At 39.7% G+C, this 19,176-nt stretch overlaps 1 protein-coding gene across 1 annotated transcript in view; it reads left to right on the top strand.

Annotated features, from left to right (window-relative positions):
* PAPPA2 (pappalysin 2) overlaps nt 1–19,176 on the top strand; it is an 853,188-nt gene that overhangs the window by 573,800 nt on the left and 260,212 nt on the right. The window contains exon 16 of the mRNA XM_086956586.1: nt 1,750–1,963. Coding sequence (XP_086812712.1) covers nt 1,750–1,963 — 214 coding nt within the window. The remainder of the gene's footprint in view (nt 1–1,749; nt 1,964–19,176) is intronic.

Below are 19,176 nucleotides of genomic sequence, written 5' to 3'. Positions count from 1 at the left end.
ATACCAAATCTCCAAGGATCTCCATGACCGTTCAGAGACATGAAGCCAAAAAGCGAGTGACTTCATTGTGGCATGGCACTCCCAATTTCCATTGCTAACAAGGTGTGTTTGTGGATACCAGGTGACCTGCTCCTCTATTTATCCTCAACTTTGTGCAGGCCATGAATACGCTGGTGACCTCCTTTTTAAAATGTTGAAACCCCTCCCCCTGAGCAAAGTGAGCGTAGTTTTGGGGGGAGCACTAACCTCATCCTGGGGTAAGGTGGTGATTTAATTAGTAAACTCATTGCCTCATTAGAGGAAGATGGCACATTCTACCCCCACCTTTGTGCAAGGAAAGATAGTAATTATTAAACTACCCACTTGTCCTTTGCAAGTTAAGGCATGGAGGACTCATCACCTTCTCCTACCAGGCCGCCAATACCTGAAATGCCCTCCCACTCCACCTCCTGACTGCATCCACGCTACAGAAGTTAAGAGATGGTCTAAAAACCTGGATATTTGGCTGACAACTCCCAGCTGCACCCACTTCCCCCTTCCCCCAGCACCTGGATACCCTCACAGGTGATAAGCAGTGCTCTACAAATCGTTGATTGATTGATTGATTCAAACCCCTTAGCACTGTTTGTTTTTTATTCTCTTCCATTGTTTGTGAACATCAGTGAACATTTAAAAAAATTAGCCTGGATTTTGAGGGTTGTCAAAGAACCAACCCACCTAATCCTTTGCTTCATTACTAAAATCCCTCTTGATGTCCCAGAATAATACTTTCTTATTCACTTTCTCAGAGGTCTAAGACTGCTGTCACTGTTAGGAAGTGTCACTGTTAGGAAGTTAACCATTCATACAAACTGTGCCTGGGGAGAGCTGTGTGCTGTGTCACAGAGATATTCCTATGATGCCGACTTCATACAAGACAATGCTTTAAGACTTATCTACATGTGCACCAACGTTGTTTTACCATGTGCCAGAAGCCAATGGCATCTTGGAGCTGAATTCTTAACACACAGAAACAAGGATGCACATGCCTTTTGGAAAGTTACAACTGTATTCATAAGCATATCTGAAAGATACAACACAGAGCTAGCAGAAACCCTTTGCCCCTTGCTGTGCAATACATGAAACTGAACCTGCACCAGATGAACACAGTACATGAACCTTAGAGTACCCCAAGACTGTGGTGAAGTCTAAGTTATCCTCATTACTTCCTTACACAGCTGGATTATGGATGCCAATGACAAGATTCAGTAAAAAATCCTTGGACATGAATAATGGCGTGCTTATACGCAATGTTCTCTTCCTCATCTCCTAATACTATCCATTCATAGCTTGAGTAATAGGAGTTGCTGTATGGTGGGTGTGCTGAACCTAATTCCCAAATCACGTATCTCTACTGTAGCAAAAGACAACAGAACACCTCTTTTTGCAGAACATGCTACATTTCCAGAAATTTCCTAGATGGCTACTCCATTTCACGGTTAATGGGCATATAGATTCAGCTGACTACACAGAATCTCAACACATTCCACTTAAATAATTCAAACACACTCACACACACACATTCACTCCTAAATCCTACGTTCGAGGCGGGTTTACATTTTATGCCTTAATTAACCAGGTGTTCCAATCTCACATAAACCTTGTCCCCCCATTGGTAATATTACTTCCTTGCAGCTATCAACATCTTGTTTTTCCAACAGATCTATAAATGAAATCCCTGAGTTGTGACTTTCTGTTTCTGTGTCACAGGGACAAGCCAGTGGTTGACATGTTTGGAAGATGGACTATGGTCCCTCCCAGAAGCCTACTGCAAACTCGAATGTGGTGCCCCACCACCCATTGCCAATGCCAAGCCCCTGCAGATTAGCTGCTACCAGGGCCCCCATGATGTGGGCTCCATCTGCAGATACCGGTGCAAGCCAGGCTACCACGTGGCAGACAACAGTGAGAAGAAGACTAAGAAGTAAGTGTGGCAGTATCAAGTCCCAATAATCTTACCTAACATGACATGCTTTATTCCACATCAAACTCACATGGCATGCGCCTCAGGTGCAGAGGTACATAAGATATGGTAAACAACAACAGATGGGATGAGTGAAAACCACAGGGTGGTCACTCATCACTAATCATTAAACAATTCTCTTCTAGTTCCATATCAGAATCAAAATGTTCCAATCCAGTACACGATCGACGTCCAAAGTTTTCAGTGGATAGGGTGAGGAGGTGTCCTCACTGGCCAGGAAAATAGAAGCCTCCAGTTGAAAGGGTAATGAGGACAGTGATTTAGAGGGTTAGCGTTTGTGTAGGTATGGTTCAAGACATGCTCTTGTTGAAAGGGATATTCACCATTGACACAGCCTCCTTAGAGCCAGGAGGCTGGTGTGTACAAATTGAACAAGAAGAAAGTTTGAGGTTTTGCTTGTAATACAGGAAATACAGAAAGATATAGCCACAGTAGATGCAATGTTGACAGGCTTGTTGATTTATTCATGCCACCCTCCTGACTCTTCGAAGGAAAGCCGCACAGTGAGCCAACCAACAAGACTCACAATAAAGACATCTGGCCAAATCCATTGAGGGATCAGGTAGCTGGGAGGATTCCCACTTTGGAGACTACAGCCAAAGGAGTAAGGGCTATATTCTCATGAAGTCAGCACAAAGCTGCATCAGGAGCAAAAGCACAGTGAGTTGTAGGACAGCTAGTGCTCACAGGTACCACTGCAGAACCAGGAGCACCACAATTCCAGGAGTTGTGTTACCATGAGGCGTAGGTCCAGGAGTGCCTTGGGGCACTAGTCCAGGAGTAATCCAAGCTGCCCCTCCAGTGTCATCCTGTTCAGTGGTCTGCTTGCAGCGTGATGCACAGATCCTGGCAGGCAGCCCACAGTAGTTCACAGTGGTGTTCTTGGTGAACATAATCTGGTATGGGCCTTGCCACCTGAGTTGGAGCGCCGACTTTCACTGATGGATCTTCACTGGATCCAGTCTCTAGGCTACAGATGTGACAAGCTCCAGTCAGGCATGTGGGCAGGGCAGATTGGGCATACAAATGGAAACTGTTGAGACGGCCAATCAGTTTTTGCAGTACCACAAACAACTCATCACATCACATTTAAGTGCAATCAAGTAAAGCTAGAGATATTGGAGGGGCAGAATGAAGTATTACTGATCGTCTGATTATAATTTCATTGGTATTTGCTTTAGTCTTTTCTTTGGGGCTGTCTTGAATTTACCAGAGTGCCTCAGATACAATGTCAGGTCATTCAGCCTTATTTGACAAAACATCTTAGCTATCTTAGTCTTGGGAGTTCCATTAAGCATCTCTACTCTCTCTGAGGATTCAAGAAGGTAAGCATAACAAACATGTTGTTTGATTCCTAAAGCTTTACATACATCTTGAACCACAGATGACACATAGTAAGTACCCTTGTCACTCCCTAGCTGAAGATGAATTCCAAACCTTGGGATAAAACCTCTAAGCAGTTGCTTGGCTACAGTAATTGCATAAGCTCTAGCAAATGGGTATGCTGTAATCTTTCTGGAAAACATGCACATTAGAACTAAAACATATACATAAAACAAATTGAGGCATTTGAATGAAAGCGATTTGAGTGTGGATGAAGAGTCCCCCTGATGGTGCATTATCAAGAGTTGTTTTGACACCTTTCCCAATGTTGTGAACACATGAAAGTTTGCTATGTCATAGCACTGACATCTCAACTTCATTAAATATATTCATTCTGAATCATATAATCATATCATCAAAAATAGTTATAAAAATGTCATCACACTTAAACGTTAAAAACATGAACTCAGCAAGAGAGAGTCATGTTTCCATTCCATAGGAAATATTCCATAGGGTGTGAACTGTCTTGTCCTTGTACAATCTCTTTATAGGTGTGATACTCCAATTGGCATGCCAGAATTAACACTAAGAGTTAGTCACCCTTTCAAGTAAATAATTACTTTGTTAAGGAATATAAATCCCCATCAACTAGAGTCCATTTGTTACATTTGCTATTTATGAACTCCTCCAAAAGATATTGTTGATGCATTTCGGCTTCACTTCTTCAACAGCCTCCTCAAGACATATACAAGAACCACATTTTTACTTCCTAACAACATATATATGTACATTCATAGTCACCATATATTGAACGAGTCAATTTTTATCATATAACACACTTTTACTATATGCTACAGTCTGAACCATATAAATTAACTTTGCTCATGGATCAGTTAATTGTCCAATCTAATCATTTATCTCATGCTCATTTATATGCCTTATTTTGGTTAACAAAAAAATTATGTCTCAGGAGGAAGGTAGTCAGAAGACATTTCAGCTTACTTAAGGCCTGATTATGAGTCTAGTAGTCCGAGGACCGCCACACACGTGGTGGCATGGCAGTCTAGCTTCCGCTGCGTCGGCAGTCCGACTGCTCTATTACAAGTTGGCCATTCAGACCACCTGGGAACTGCCATTCCCTGGAGGTGGCGTGGTAGTCAGAGGCTGCAATATGCTTGGTGGGACTGCCGTGGCCCCTCCAAGCATTTTACGAGTTATCCTCTCCTCCAGACTTTATATGGTGGTTCCTCCTCCATGTAAATCTTGGAGGAGAAGAAACAAAAGGGTCCCTACAGGGCCCCCTGTGCTCCTCCAATTGTGCATGCACACAGGGGGGCATACCATGTGCTCTCCTGTGTGCATGCACAAACGTTTCTGGACTTTTAAGTACATGGCTTGCAGGAACCTTGTGAGGTCAATGGAACTCAAATATGGCATTCAATTTAACAACTCATGCATCCGCTTTCTTGGTGTGGGGCTTATTAACAATGATTGGATCCTAATTACTAGTCTGCATACTAAACTGATATACAGGTACACATTATTACATTTTAGCAGTTAGTTAAGACTGTCAAAGAGAATTTACTTATGGAGAATGTCTACATATCAAGAGAAATTGTACAAGGAAAGACAAATACTTTGACAATGCTAAGACCCAATACAGTAAATTAATGGAAAGGGAGTGCTCAATGAAAATATTAAAATACTCCATGAAGAGAGCATGGCTTATTTCATGTGAGTCCCTGTTACAATACAAGGATAGGGAGAATAAGATTCCTATCACATGTGTGATTACTTACAACCCTATATCTAATAACATTGAAGGACTGCTTAAACAGAATTAGAATCTACAGGCACCTTTACATGCCTTTAAAACGGGAAAAGATATTTGAGATTACTTCTTGAGATTAGCCAGGTGATCAGGAAGAAGACAATTTTGGAAATGCTAGCACTACCCAGATTCAATAGACTTTTAAAGTGCGGACAATACACAGTATGCACACTTGCGAACAATACTAAGGAAGTCATTATGAATAATATTACTATCAACCAGTACCATTTTTTCAAATGCAATGATAAAAATGTGATCTATGCTATTCCATGCCCTTATAAGAAGACATAGATTGGTATGACAACATTATTTGCTGACTGATTCTGTGATATATTTGTCATGCATTCATTTTCAAATGTTACTCTAAATGTTACAGTGAATTGTGACAGTACAATTCACGTAGTATCAAAGTTGAACCAGAATTATAACAACATATTCATCACAGTTTTGAATAATGATATCATCATATATATCATGCATCCAACAGATGCTGAATGAATTTATTGTATAAGTGCTTGGATGTATCTATAATTTCTGTATTATATTGTGATTGCATATGTAACAATCAAGGTGTTATTTGAAAAAAATTGTACCTCTTGGATCATGAAGTAGTACAAGTTTGGATTTTACACCCAATGAAGCTATACAAACAATTCTTTTCCCACATTAGACATATTGTTTTTCTAACTAAGTGGTTATATACAACACATCACTACTTCATTATCATGCTCATTCTAAGTTGTATTATTCCAGTGTACACCCCCCCCCCCCCACATTAGCCATATTGCTTCATATAGCACACAAATTTTGTGGATACGAACCCCCTTGTCCAATTCATGCAGTATGCTATGACAGAAATGATAACCCTATGATCTTCAACCACTCTGTGATGTCTGGTGCACAGGAAACTTTAGGCATTCACAAGCACATTTTAATATTTGCAGGAGACCCTTTCCTGAAATAAATTATAAATGTTCTGTTTTCTGTTTGAAGGCTTAACTTTGCTGGAAAATAGACAATATTGCAAGCTGGGCTTTGACCATAATGGGTTTTAAAGGACAGGGAATCTGTAAATGCAGACCCACTTTTCTTATTCGTTCAGCATTCCACAACAACAACTGTCAGCCTTTGAATTTAATACTCTGATATACCTGAGATATGTTTGACCATTAGGAAGTCACATGTTCTATTTTAATATTTGTAGGAGATATATTTCTATGTGAGATTACTAGTGGTTGGTTCTTCTTCTTGGGAGCCCAGTTAAGCCGAAACAATATAGACCCTGTTGAAAGTTTGGCTGACTTCAAAAGATATCAATATTCCTAATTAAAGATATATGCCCTGCAATTGGGTATGTTTTTGTTTTTTTGTCCTTTTGATAAAATTCCATCGTATAATACGTTGCCATTTTGGCCACACAATTGATGACTAGACGTAAGCTATGGATGTTTATGATATACCTCCTTCCAAATTATAATGTAATATGCTGGTTCCAATTTGGATTTTTTTTAAAATGCTTTGTATTTCCCTTCTCTTTAACTCATGATTAAAAGTAGCTGCAGGAATCTTTGATAGGCTTCCTGATCTACACAGGTATTTACCATTTGCGTAACCCAGTGGAAGTCACACAGTTAAAATCCTCAACCAATTGTATCTTTTTAATGTGTGTGCAGTGTGAGGTAATAGTCAGTGAGTAATATATCTGTTCCTCTTTAAAGGAACACAATATGTAGCCTACTAAGGAAAGCTGAAATGAGTTCTGATAGACTTTTTTTAAACCAGAATGTGGTGCATACATGAGTATGAGATATTTGATGGGAGTGGACAAGTAACCTTCTCATGTGCAAAATCCATACTATGATTAATAGTGTAGCACACAGTATGCGTATGTTATGTAATAAGAAGCAAATCATTGAATATGTTTTGACATATGTCCTAAAGTGGCTGTAAAAGAAGTGATACTGAAACACGTTGACAACATCCATCAAAAATAATAATTGTAACAAATGAACAGTTTAAGTGACACAGATTTATAGTCAGGAACAAATGAATCATTTATAAGAGAAAGGAACTACCTCTTGGTGCTAATTCTGACACACAAATTGGAATGTTACACTCTTAAAGAAATTTTACAGGGGCTGGATTTAAATTTAGTTTGCTTCAATTGGTTTTTAAAGTTGTTGAAGTACTCAATATCAAAGGTACAATCTTCTAGTAAATATATTTTATTCTTACTGTTAGTGCATTTACACCAGTCTTCGATATACCTACATGTTTTTCTTAAGTCTCACCTAGACACCGCTTGCACTGTCTCTTCGAAACATGCTGTATTCAGGTATGGACTTGAAGCTCTGCCCATTTTCAGCCCATCTTTTCAATTGGCTCCTGTTATTGTCCATACAAAATGGTTGCTTTTGATTTGTGCATAGGCTTAGTAGTCCCTCCTTTGTACCGCCTTTTCCCCTTTTGTAAACTCCCATGAGGACTGGCCCTCTTATATGTGTTGTTACTCCTTATAGTTTATTTACAGTTTCTGAGCACTGTTTTCTTTAAAGTATTTCTCCTATTGTCACAACATGCTTTCCGGGAATTGCTTGTGTGTTTTTTAAGCAGCGCGGCCACACTTTATCTTATCATATGTGTGCATTGCTTCAAGAATGGCAGGCGGGCCATTAACACTTGTCATGAAATAATATATATATATATATATATATATATATATATATATATATATATATATATCTTTTTTAAGGCACTGTGCTTTTAAGGCACCTTCAGGTTCGAGAGCGTCAGCTGCCATTTCTTTTGTGATGCGCGGCTAGCTGAGCTCAATTAACACGTGAACAAGGGGCCTTTGGCTTGCAGCAAATCATCCCCATTCCTCCTCACATTAACACATGTGGCCACTTTCTTAAACAACGCACAGGCACCCGCTTTCACATCAACATGGACGTCTGCTTTCATAAACAACACGGGGCCCGCTTTCACATCAAAACAGGCGCATGCTTTCTTAAATAACACACAGGTGCCTGCTTTTATAAACAACATGGGCGTCCGCTTTCACATCAAAACATGGGCCCGCTTTCACAACAACACGGGCGCCTACTTTCTTAAACAACATACAGGTGCTCGCTTTCACATCAGCATGGGTGACCGCTTTCACATCAACACAGGTGCCCACTTTCACAGTACCAGTTGAACAGTAGAAAAATGCAGAAGCTCTATATTTATGATGGAGAAAGCCTGATGGTACTGGATTGGCTGCGGGACCTTCTGTCAGTGGATTGGCTGCAGAAGTTCCTGTTCATCATTCATTTGCTCCAGGAACTTGGAGACATTGCAGTGGTTTGCGATTGGTCAGGAAACAGCCTTTTATTTCTGCAATGTTTCAAACTCTGCACATGCTACAATCTAAAAAACAAGCCATTACAATGCAACAGATCTTGCATTTGTGAGAGTTTGAGATATTGGCATTGTAAATGACAATGTCTTTTATTTTTCGTAATCAGGGACTCGCAGTATAAAGTTCATGTACTACGAAAGGTTGCAGGTTTTCAAAACACATAAATAAAAGGTATTGTCATTTACTATGCCAACAGCTCAAACTCTCCAAATGCAAGACCTATTGCATTGCAAATACTTGTTCCATACATGCCATCGAGTCCCTTTTGCTGGAGCTTTTCCGGCCTTGAATTTCTCTACTCCATTGCTCTCATTCAGAACCATGTAAACAGTTAGCCAGACCTTTATCATAGGTCATCCTGTGGAGGGCGTAGGGTAGAAAGATAAGAGTGGGAGCCAACAAATTCTCTGTCTGCTCTTCTGGAGGGAGGTAGAAGAGTCCGTTGGTGCCTTGCTCATGTTCAGAAGTCCCCCACCCTTCCCAGGCTTTTTGGGGCTCTCTGAGATGTTCCAGGGTGACTAGATCAGTGTACCCCTTTAATTAACACGTTCGTTTGCTAGGGCCTGTGTAAAGGGTTCTAGGCAGTTCTTGCCCACACCTCTCGGCACACTTTTGGAGCCTCCTGCTCTATGCTATGAAATGCACACACACATTCAGCTCCGGATATCATTGCTGTCATCAATGATGTTATTTGAAATGTCATCTTTGATGTCATAACTGATATCATAGAACATGTCCTCATTGATGTAATATCTGAGGTCATAAGCAGTGCACAGTGGGGGCACAAGTTATAGTTAGTTCTGCTAAGATTAACTGGTAAATATCTGTGTTTGTTTGTTGACAATTTTAATGTTACCACTGACATATTCCCCTAACTATAACATCACTTTAACCTTTGGTTTTTTTCAGTTAATTTCAAAGGTTTTTGTTCAACAAAACACATCTTTTTATCACACCTAACGATAACATTATTTTAACCTTTGGTTCTGTCAATTAATTTCGAAGTTTTTCTAAACAAAAACAGATCTTTTAATCACACCTAACTATAATGTCACTTTAACCTTTGGTTTTGCCTAGTGCATACTCTACAGCTGCGTACAGGACCATGAAGTAATGTCTCCAGTGGCTACTGGGCTTTCCTTTACAAACAATGCAAAACAAATGTTTAAAAAAGTACACTTTAAAGTTATTTGTTTTGCATTGTTTATTTAGAAGTGCCAGCAGCTCCCCAGTCTCAAAATCAGCCCCTCAGCAGTGAACCTTGACCCCACCCTGCCAACTCAGCAAAAAACGCCAGGTAGCCAGTCCGGTCCTGCTTGTGTACATGTAATTTTGACAATGTGATTGTTCCTTGACCCATCTTCATACTGAAATCAGTACTAAAATGAATCCTTGTATAGAGAAGATGATGAAACTATAGATAAGGAGTTGAATCTCCACCAAACATGGGAACTTCCTCTTAATTATATGAAGTAAGTGTTACTTTGTTTGGTGGTGATGTTATCATATTGTTATATGGTAAGTAGGACTGTGTATGTGAGCAACATAAACTTCAAAATATTGGAAATCAGTTTAAACATAACATCAGAAAATGTTGTCACAATTCCTAACTATCTCACAGTTACGCATCTAAACCCCTAATCTTACCGGTATACCAGATGGTATCTGCAACCTTGAGTTTGAGTTTGAGTTTAAAAATATTTCTAGAGCGCACGTACACCGAGCGGTTTCATGGCGCTATGTAGTACTACCAAACCCAAGGAACGAGAAAGACTGGGTAAAAAGAAAAGTTTTGAGGGCTTTGCGAAAAAGGGGGTACTGGGAACAGGATCTCAAGTGAAATGGGAGAGAGTTCCAGAAGGCGGGAGCCAAAGTACAGAACTTGGATCCTCCCCATTTTTTTTCGTTTGAAGCGAGGGACAATGAGAAGTTGATGAGTGGCTGAGCGCAATTCTCTAGACGGGGTGTAGTCGTGGATTGCAGAACCGATAAATGCAGGGGCAGAACCGGACCAGACATTGAAAATGATGCAGCCAAGCTTGAATAGGGCACGTTGCTGAACAGGGAGCCAGTGTAAAGATTTCAGAAGGGGCGTGACGTGATGTGATTTTGGTAGGTTGAATACCAGGTTCTGGACCAACTGGAGACGCCTCACGAGGTACGCCGGCATGCCACAATAGAGGGCATTGCCGTAGTCCAAGCGGGACATCACCATTGCCAGAAGTATAAGTTTGAGGGCAGATGGGGAGAAAAACCGAGAGACTTTGCGGATTGAAGATGATAACTCTTTATTCCCCGAGGAAATCATGAAAACAGATCTACCCTTTCATTGTTACTTTTGCATGCCCAAAGTAAACACAAGAAATATACAAATGTGGATTTTTAAACATTTATTGAAACAATGGCATTCTTGCATAGAAATCATGAGCTTCAATCATTAGGCAGAAGAAACAAAGCATTTAACGGGCATTACAAGAATGGTGAAAAAAATAAACAGTTCAACCATGAACACATTACTATGTGATTATACTCCTATCTAATACTACCTATACTATTGAGAGCATAGTTGGAGTTCCCTCTGCCAGATCCATTGGGATAGCCTAACCCCCATACCTGGGTATGATATGCCAAGAGGCCGATCGGATGTAGAGAAGGCTATAGTCCTTTGCAGGATAGAAGTCAGAGTCAGCAGGGCTGCAGCTCCGTCACAGCGTACTGTGTTCTAGGACAATCCTAGCAGAAGTACTCCCTTTTTAAATGTAACAGAGAGGCCATTTATATAATAAAAGCACTGTTCCACTCGAGTGGTTTCAAAGGTGCAGAGCTGATGCGATGGTCTGTTTAGAGCCTTAGAGCTATCTCCAACCGGACAAATAAATACAAGGGCATTGTGTTCTATGTACTTAGCCTTGTACAGAATAGAAAAACAACATGATAATACTTACAAAAAATGAACTGCATGTAGAATCTTCTCAGTCCATTTTTGTGTAAGTGTAAAACATGTAAATAGTCACCATTAGACAAATATGTCTGGCTAAAATGTGAAACCAAAATGGAGACTCAAAGCGGGCCCTGATGTATTTTTCAACAATATTCATGTAGATCAAGAATGCACCACGAAAATTGGTGGGAAACGAGCTTGGGCCACTGGTAGGTTGAGCTTTCAGCCTGGAAAAAGGCGGGAATGCCATTTCTTATTTTAAAGGGTAGGGCGCTGCGTGGACCCCCACCCCAAGCCTCTTTAGGCCCTGGAGATCTAATCCCTCAGGGCATCCTCTACCCAAGTCTATTTTGACTCCAGTGATCCCATCCCTGGGGGCCGCATTATTTGAAAGGTGGGTACCCCGGTGCCCACCCAAAGTACCCACCATACACATGGTAGATGCTAAGGGAGCCCAGGACCCAGCTTCCCAGTCGACTCACTGCATGGTGCAGGAGTTGCCATTGCTTCAGCCCGGAGGGAGCAACTATTTCTGCTGCTCCCTCTGGACAGGAGCAATCTGTTAATCTGTTTCAGACTTGAGATGTTTCAGATCTCAAGTCTGCTCCCATCTGGCTGGAACATTTTTAAAACTCCTGCCCATTGGTAGAAGACTTTGTGTTTGCTCCCGTTTGGCGGGAGTTTTCAAAATGTTCCCGCCAGGCGGGAGCAACACAAGGGAAACTGTTGTGTCCAGGAGGTGGGCTCCCTGGGACACAGCAAGTGAGCCAACCCCATTGGATAGGGTCCCCGGAGCCATCAAAGGCTCAGGGAGGGGGGTTACGTGGCCCTCTTCCTTTTTTAAAAAGGGATGGCCCTGGGGGAAGGTGTTCCCAGGGCCTTTTAAAGGGATCCCATACAAAATAAATGAGGTACCGGGAGACCGGGTCCCTGGGTCCCTAAATGACTCAGGGAAGGGGGTATATACCCCCTTCACATATTAAATAAATTGGGCATCGGGTCCCCAGAGCTGAATATGATTGGAGAGGGGGGGGGGCTGGGCGTTACCCCATATTAATAAATTAGGCCCGAGGGATGGGGTCTCCGAGGCCGAATGCAGATTGTGAGGGGGTCTCTCTCGCACCCTCTCCCCAATTTAATGAAATCGGGCCCAAGAGGATACGGTCCCCGGGTGTCGCTCGAGAAGGAGGACCAAGTGCCTCCTCTCCTTAATCAAGGAATGCAGCCAGGGCTGCCATTTAGTGTTTTGTATTTTTTTCAATCCTGCGGCAGTCCCTTGGAATTGTTGCAAATATTGCAATCTTTTTATTTTTGGCCCAGGAGAGGTCCTTCCGGGTCCCTCCCATGCGGCCTAGTAGGGAAGGGTATCCCTACCCTGTCCCCTTATATAACTTTTTTTAAAGTTCAGTACTGGGGAATAATGGGCATATTTACAAGCCCCTATCATCACCATAACGTCACTTTTTACAAAGTTGTGGTGGTGATGGGGCTTCGCCTTATTTACAAGGCAGTGTTTTAATGCTGCCTTGTAAATAAGGCATCCTTTCACGCTATACTTAGCATGAAAGGGAAGGGTAAAGGGTGTTGCAATGGGCGTTCCACTGCAACACCCATTTATTTTTATGCTGCCTCATATTTATAAATATGAGGCAGTGCCAAACTTAAACCAGGGAAAACCTGGTCTTTCTCTGACGCAAAGAGGAGAAATTTTTAATTACTTCTTGTTTTTGCTGTTTCCATGTCTGCTGCATAGTGCAGCACACATGGAAACAGCAAAACATCATTGATTGTTTATGTACAAGAAGATATCCCTTCCAGCACATAAGCAATCATTTAAAGAAATGATGTGTTGCAACTTCTATGTGTACTCCATTAAGCAGCACACATAGAAGTTAAAGAACACCATGTATTGATTTGCTTATCAGGATTAGTACCTCAGCGTGTCTTTTGGTTCACTTGCTTTACAGTCATTCAGTTTATTTGAATGAGCAGCCAATGACATATCTAATAGTACCGACAGGTAAGACTGCCTACAAGGGATTCTTTCTTCTGCTTATTCTCATATTTTTTAGAAGTCATCTGCCATAAGCTCTGAGCAGTAGCTTACATAGAATTATTTTGAAAAATTCATTATTTATTTTAACATAAACCGATATATGAAGAACTGCAAAGGAACAAAACAAAGGCAGGTGTATACTTCTTGTAACACAAATTTATGTTGAAAAAATATTTTAGAGAGTACACAAAGTACTGCACATATAAACACACAGTGACCAAGATTTACACGTTTTTGCTACCGCTCTTATCACATTGTCACTTATGTGGTCACCCATTCCATACACTATGTACATAAGCAAACTGTAACTAATCATACAGAAAACAATTCCTCCGGTGAAAAAATCACAAAGAAAATGGGTGCAGTTGTCGATGTTTCGGTCTATATGGTGAAGGCATCTGCTAGACCATCATCAGGACGGTAGTTTCATATGTTGAATGACCCTGGGGAAGCTGCATAGGTGACTATAATAGTTGATTATTAGATGTAGTCTGGTCCGTTGAGTTCGTTTTGAGGGTATGGAAAGCACACTGAGCAGTTGCTCCTCCAGCAGTCCACCACAGGGTTATATTTAAAGTTCCAATGTGGTCAATTACTGCATTGAGTGTTCAAGAACTGTAACCTCCTACTCAGCCTCCAGGTAACTGATAAATCCCTTGAACAGCAACAGGTAGAATCCTGGATGGCATCAGAGAGACATGACATAGACTAGCAGACACCAACACTAAGAAAGGACAAAGTGGGAGGAAAAGCAGGATGTAACAGTTACATATATATATATATATATATATATATATATATATATATATATATATATATATATATATATATATATATATTTATTTCTGCCATAAAAAGTATAAGTGAGAATATTTCCAGCTACATTGATTTTTATTTGCAGGATCTAGTGAAAAATCTGCCAAGTTACATCAAAGACACTGGTGATTTTTTGAACAGATTGAACCAAATTCAGTGGCAAGATGACCGGTGTATTCTAACATTGGACATAGAGTCATTATACACGTGTATTGAACACTCTAAAGGAGTTGAAGCCATCAAGCATTATTTAGGACTTAGATCCTGTGAATACTATAGCCACAACAAGATGTTATGTGACTTGGTGAGCTGGTGTCTACATAATAATTTTTTTACATTTGACAAAGAGATCTGGAAGCAGATCAGGGGTGTGGCAATGGGATTGTGCTTCTCCCCCAGTTATGCGTATTTACACGTTGGCTGGTGGGAGGAGCGGGATCACATCGTCACTCCAGGTTTTAATCATGTCAAGCACTGGATGCGTTTTATAGATGATGTGTTTTGTGTGTGAGAAGTGCTCGTGATTTTGTGAGTTCACTTAACAACAATCAGTACAATCTTTTCTTTAATTTTAATATAAGTAGAGATATAGCTGAGTTTGTGGATGTACAGATTAAAATAGAAAACCACACCATCAAACCCACTGCCTGCAACATTATTTTACATGCAAGCAGTGGGCTTCCAAAACATGTGATTGAAAGTATCCCGCCTGGGGAACTACTGCGACTAAAAAGAATATGTAGTACCCTGAAAATTTTGAGATGGGAGCTAAACATATGGTGGAGCGATTGAAAGCCAGGGGGTACTGTGACTCTACATTCTCAAGGGCCTTATCTAAAACCCAGGAAAGATCTAGGGAATCTTTGTTAGAACCAAATTCCCATGAGGTGACAGATGGTAAGAAAACTCTGCTGTTGATAATATCTTACAGCAAGCAGGAGAGAAAAATAAAATCCATCATAAAAAAGAATTGGCCCATCATTATGACTGATGGTGTGTTGAGCAATAGACTCACTGAAAACCCCACTATTACATATAGGAGAGCCAATAGCATGCACAGCAGGATAGTGTGAGCTAGTCCAGAATTGGGTAGTGGCAGTACCTGGCTTACCAAAAATGGATTCTACAAATGTTCCACCTGCCGTGCTTGTAAATTTGGAATCAACACTACACATTTTGATACTCCTTTCGCCAATGTCCAAACTGCTATCAAAGGATGTTACAATTGTCGGACTGAGTATGCTGTATATGTCCTGGCATGCACCTGTGGTTTACGCTATGTGGGTAGTACAAATCTGCAGGTGCATGTCAGGATATTGCAGCATCTCAGGGCAATCGTGAATACCGACCGTGCCTATCCATTAGCATGCCACTTTAAAATCACACACAATAAGGATTTGTCGTGCCTTACAAATTTTGTAATCGATGCAGTAGCCCCCCTTAGAAGAGGAGGGGATAGGGAAAAGATACTGAGGAAAATGGAAACCAAATATATAGTTGAACTTGACAGCAAACATCCTAACGGGCTGAATATGACAGAAGACCTGTACAAGTTCTTATGAATTTGCAACATAATATTCCTAGACTTCCACTGTTACTGGGCTTTCATATATTTTAGAACATTTATTGTCCTGATTAGTGATACCTGTTGATGAGTTACATAATCAATTGAATAGTATTGATACCCATCTAGCTGAGATACGGGAGATTAGAAAGGAATAAAATCCTGACTGTATATATATATCACATGTAAACATAAAAAAAAAATATATATAAAAGTAACCCTACAGATACCAAACAATGTATATATTTACAAACAATTCTTTTTTTATTATTATGAACACATGTATATAATTGTACATACACCTTTTCTTTATTTGTGAGGATAAGTGTAAAAAGGTCTGAGTATTTGTGAAAATTATCATTTGTTTTTTATTAGTTGACCGTGTAGGTTATAAGTTAGAGGGTATCACAGTTTTATAGCACTTATTTCTAAACACACATGACGTACCATTGCCATATTATTACTATAAGTATGCCAGTAAGAAAGTTGAAGTACGAACACATAATATAGACAGGGTGAGGAGGGGTTGACTTGCTGAGAAGCACAATATAGGAGATTTTAGATTAGTATTTAAATTTTAAATTTATTAATCTGGTAACTTTTTTAACCCCTCCCATGCGGGTGACGAACCCCAGCCGCCACGCCCCGCGGTGGGCGTGTGCTGATGATGGCTGGGGTTCATCACGGCCCCGCCCTGTTCTTTTGTTTACCGCACAGCGGTAAAACGCGGCAGCAGCGAAGGGGTTAAGCTAAAGACCACCAATGAGTTGTAAATAGTGAAAATGTATACTCTGCACATGTTTTACAATGAATAGTATGCAATTCCACGATTTGTAAATTGTATATAGGATATTTCTTGGGATGTATACTTTCAACATATGGTAGTAATTAATTCATGCATGTATAGCACAAGTCACTTTTAGAAAACTTCAAGTATCCGCATTTAAGCAGCTATGATTAATTCCTACTTACTGAAGTTATCTGTCTTTAAATATATTATATTTTACATGGTGTATTGAAACTTCTGACGAGCTAAATTGCAATATATTATTTGCTCTATTTCTTCTGGTGAACAAAAAGTCAAAGTATTATTTCTATGTTCATGGTCGAAGTCATGTGACTCACTAATGGAGGTGTAACTCACAGGAGAAAAAAAAGTATATAAAAAAGAGAGCTGACACGGTGACTGGTGTGTGATCAAGAGCACTCTGATTCTCGAAACGCGTATATTCCAACCAAACCCGATCTTTATTAAATCGGACTCTGACACAGGAGCACAGTTAGCTATTCAGTTTGAGGGTGTATTTTAAAACAGCATTACGCGTTTCGGCACCTGCCTTGTTCACATGGGCAGCCATTTAGAAATAAACAGTTTTTTTATACATCAGAGAGAAAGTCGTCACATAATCACTGGTCTCAATGGATATGGTAGACTGACTATACATATTGTAAATCTATTTTATCATCCAGAATAAAGTTTTTCATTTTCACTCTATCTGAAAAAGTGGCACTCACAGTTTACATATTTTAAAGCACCACTTTGAACACTTAAAATAATTTAATTGCATTTGAACTAATTGATGCATTTTTCTCAATAAGTTCCTCAACTTCCTTTTGTGCATTACTTCATACACAACTAAAAGTGACAAAGTGCTCTTTCTTATAGTCCAGTCAATGTGCAATATTTTCTTTTCAATTTGTTAGTGACAGGTTGATTAATCTTTAATATTATTCTGGCTCAGAGTTGATTTGCCTTCGAATCTTCACTAGACAAAGATAGTGGGCAAGTGCCCTTTCTCTGAGTCCGATTCTTTGGTAGAGTCTATTACATCATATTCTGCCCATCTTTCTGTCAAGAAATGTGTAGACCAATACATTATTAATAAGCTCATCACATGCTAGTATATGAATATATAGTGCACATAATTTTTCACAAAATTGACACTTTAAAATATTTACATTATTAAGAAGAGAACATTTAAATAATCTGTGCAAAATACGCAAATAATCAACTGTTCCTTTTAAAGTGCAAGTGCTTGTCAAGAATTTTTCTTGACAGTGCAAAACACTTATATAAAGTGCCAATGTGCTACAGTACTTAGGATGTTCAATTGTATGTGCAAATATCACATTTTTCCAAATAAAGTGCAAGTGCTTCCAAATGTATAAAAAGCAATATACCTCACTAAAAGAATTTTTTAGCATTCAAATTAGTTCATATACTTCAATTGATCCTTAGCTTTTAACACATATTCATAGTAATTAGTCATACACAAATTCATAACTCAATTCAATTTCAATCAACGTGTTCTTTATAATATTTCCTGTTTATATTATTTCCATTGTTAGTTTAATGCTCTCTGATGATTCATCTATCTAAAACCAATTAAAAAAACTTTTTAAAATGGATTTTACTTCTTATACTAAGTGTACGTGCAGATCCTCTTCCATGTTTAATCCATTGGGACTTTTTGTATTAAACAGGAGTATATATTTAGATTCAAGTTTTCTTAATTTGCTTTCACGGTTGCCGCCTCTCGGATCTTTCGGGACTTGATCTATTGCAAAGTACACCAGGTCATTGAATTTTCCTCTGTGCACTTCATTAATATGCCTCGCAACTAAATAATTTTTGTCATTCTTTATAGATCTCAAGTGCTGCAAAATGCGCACATGGACCATGTGGATTGTGCTCCCTATATACATTTTAGGGCATGAGCACCTAAGAACATAGACGACAAAGTCACTTTTGCAATTTAAGGGCTGTCTTATTTGCCAAGCACTGTTCAACAGAGGGGAAATTACTTGCTGTTCATTTTTCCCATGTTGACACGCCTTACATTTGTAACATTTATGGAAGCCTGGACTTACTTTCAACCATCCACATGTCTTTTTCACTTCCGGATTTGTTTTAAATAACTTATCCCTCATTGACTTTGCTCTTTTGTAAGTTATCATTGGCCTTTTAGAAGTTTGCCCTTGTAATACTGGATCCTGCTTCACAAGATACCAATGTCTACAAAGAATCTCTCTTACTTTCGCTTGGTATGCATTATATCCAGTAATCATCCTTTTCTGGCCTTTCAAATTTTTCTGTTTAGCCAAAAATCTTTTCTTTGTCTGGTTTCAGTAAATCACTTCTCTGAATACCGCTGACTTTATCTTCTGCCTGCTTTAGTATCTCCTTCCTGTATCCTCTTTGCAGAAATCTCTCTGTTA

Source organism: Lissotriton vulgaris, chromosome 1_1 (assembly GCF_964263255.1).
Source record: "Lissotriton vulgaris chromosome 1_1, aLisVul1.2, whole genome shotgun sequence".
NCBI lineage: Eukaryota > Metazoa > Chordata > Amphibia > Caudata > Salamandridae > Lissotriton > Lissotriton vulgaris.
The sequence above is the reverse complement of the archived record's forward strand: the minus strand, read 5'-3'. Positions and strand labels throughout refer to the sequence as shown.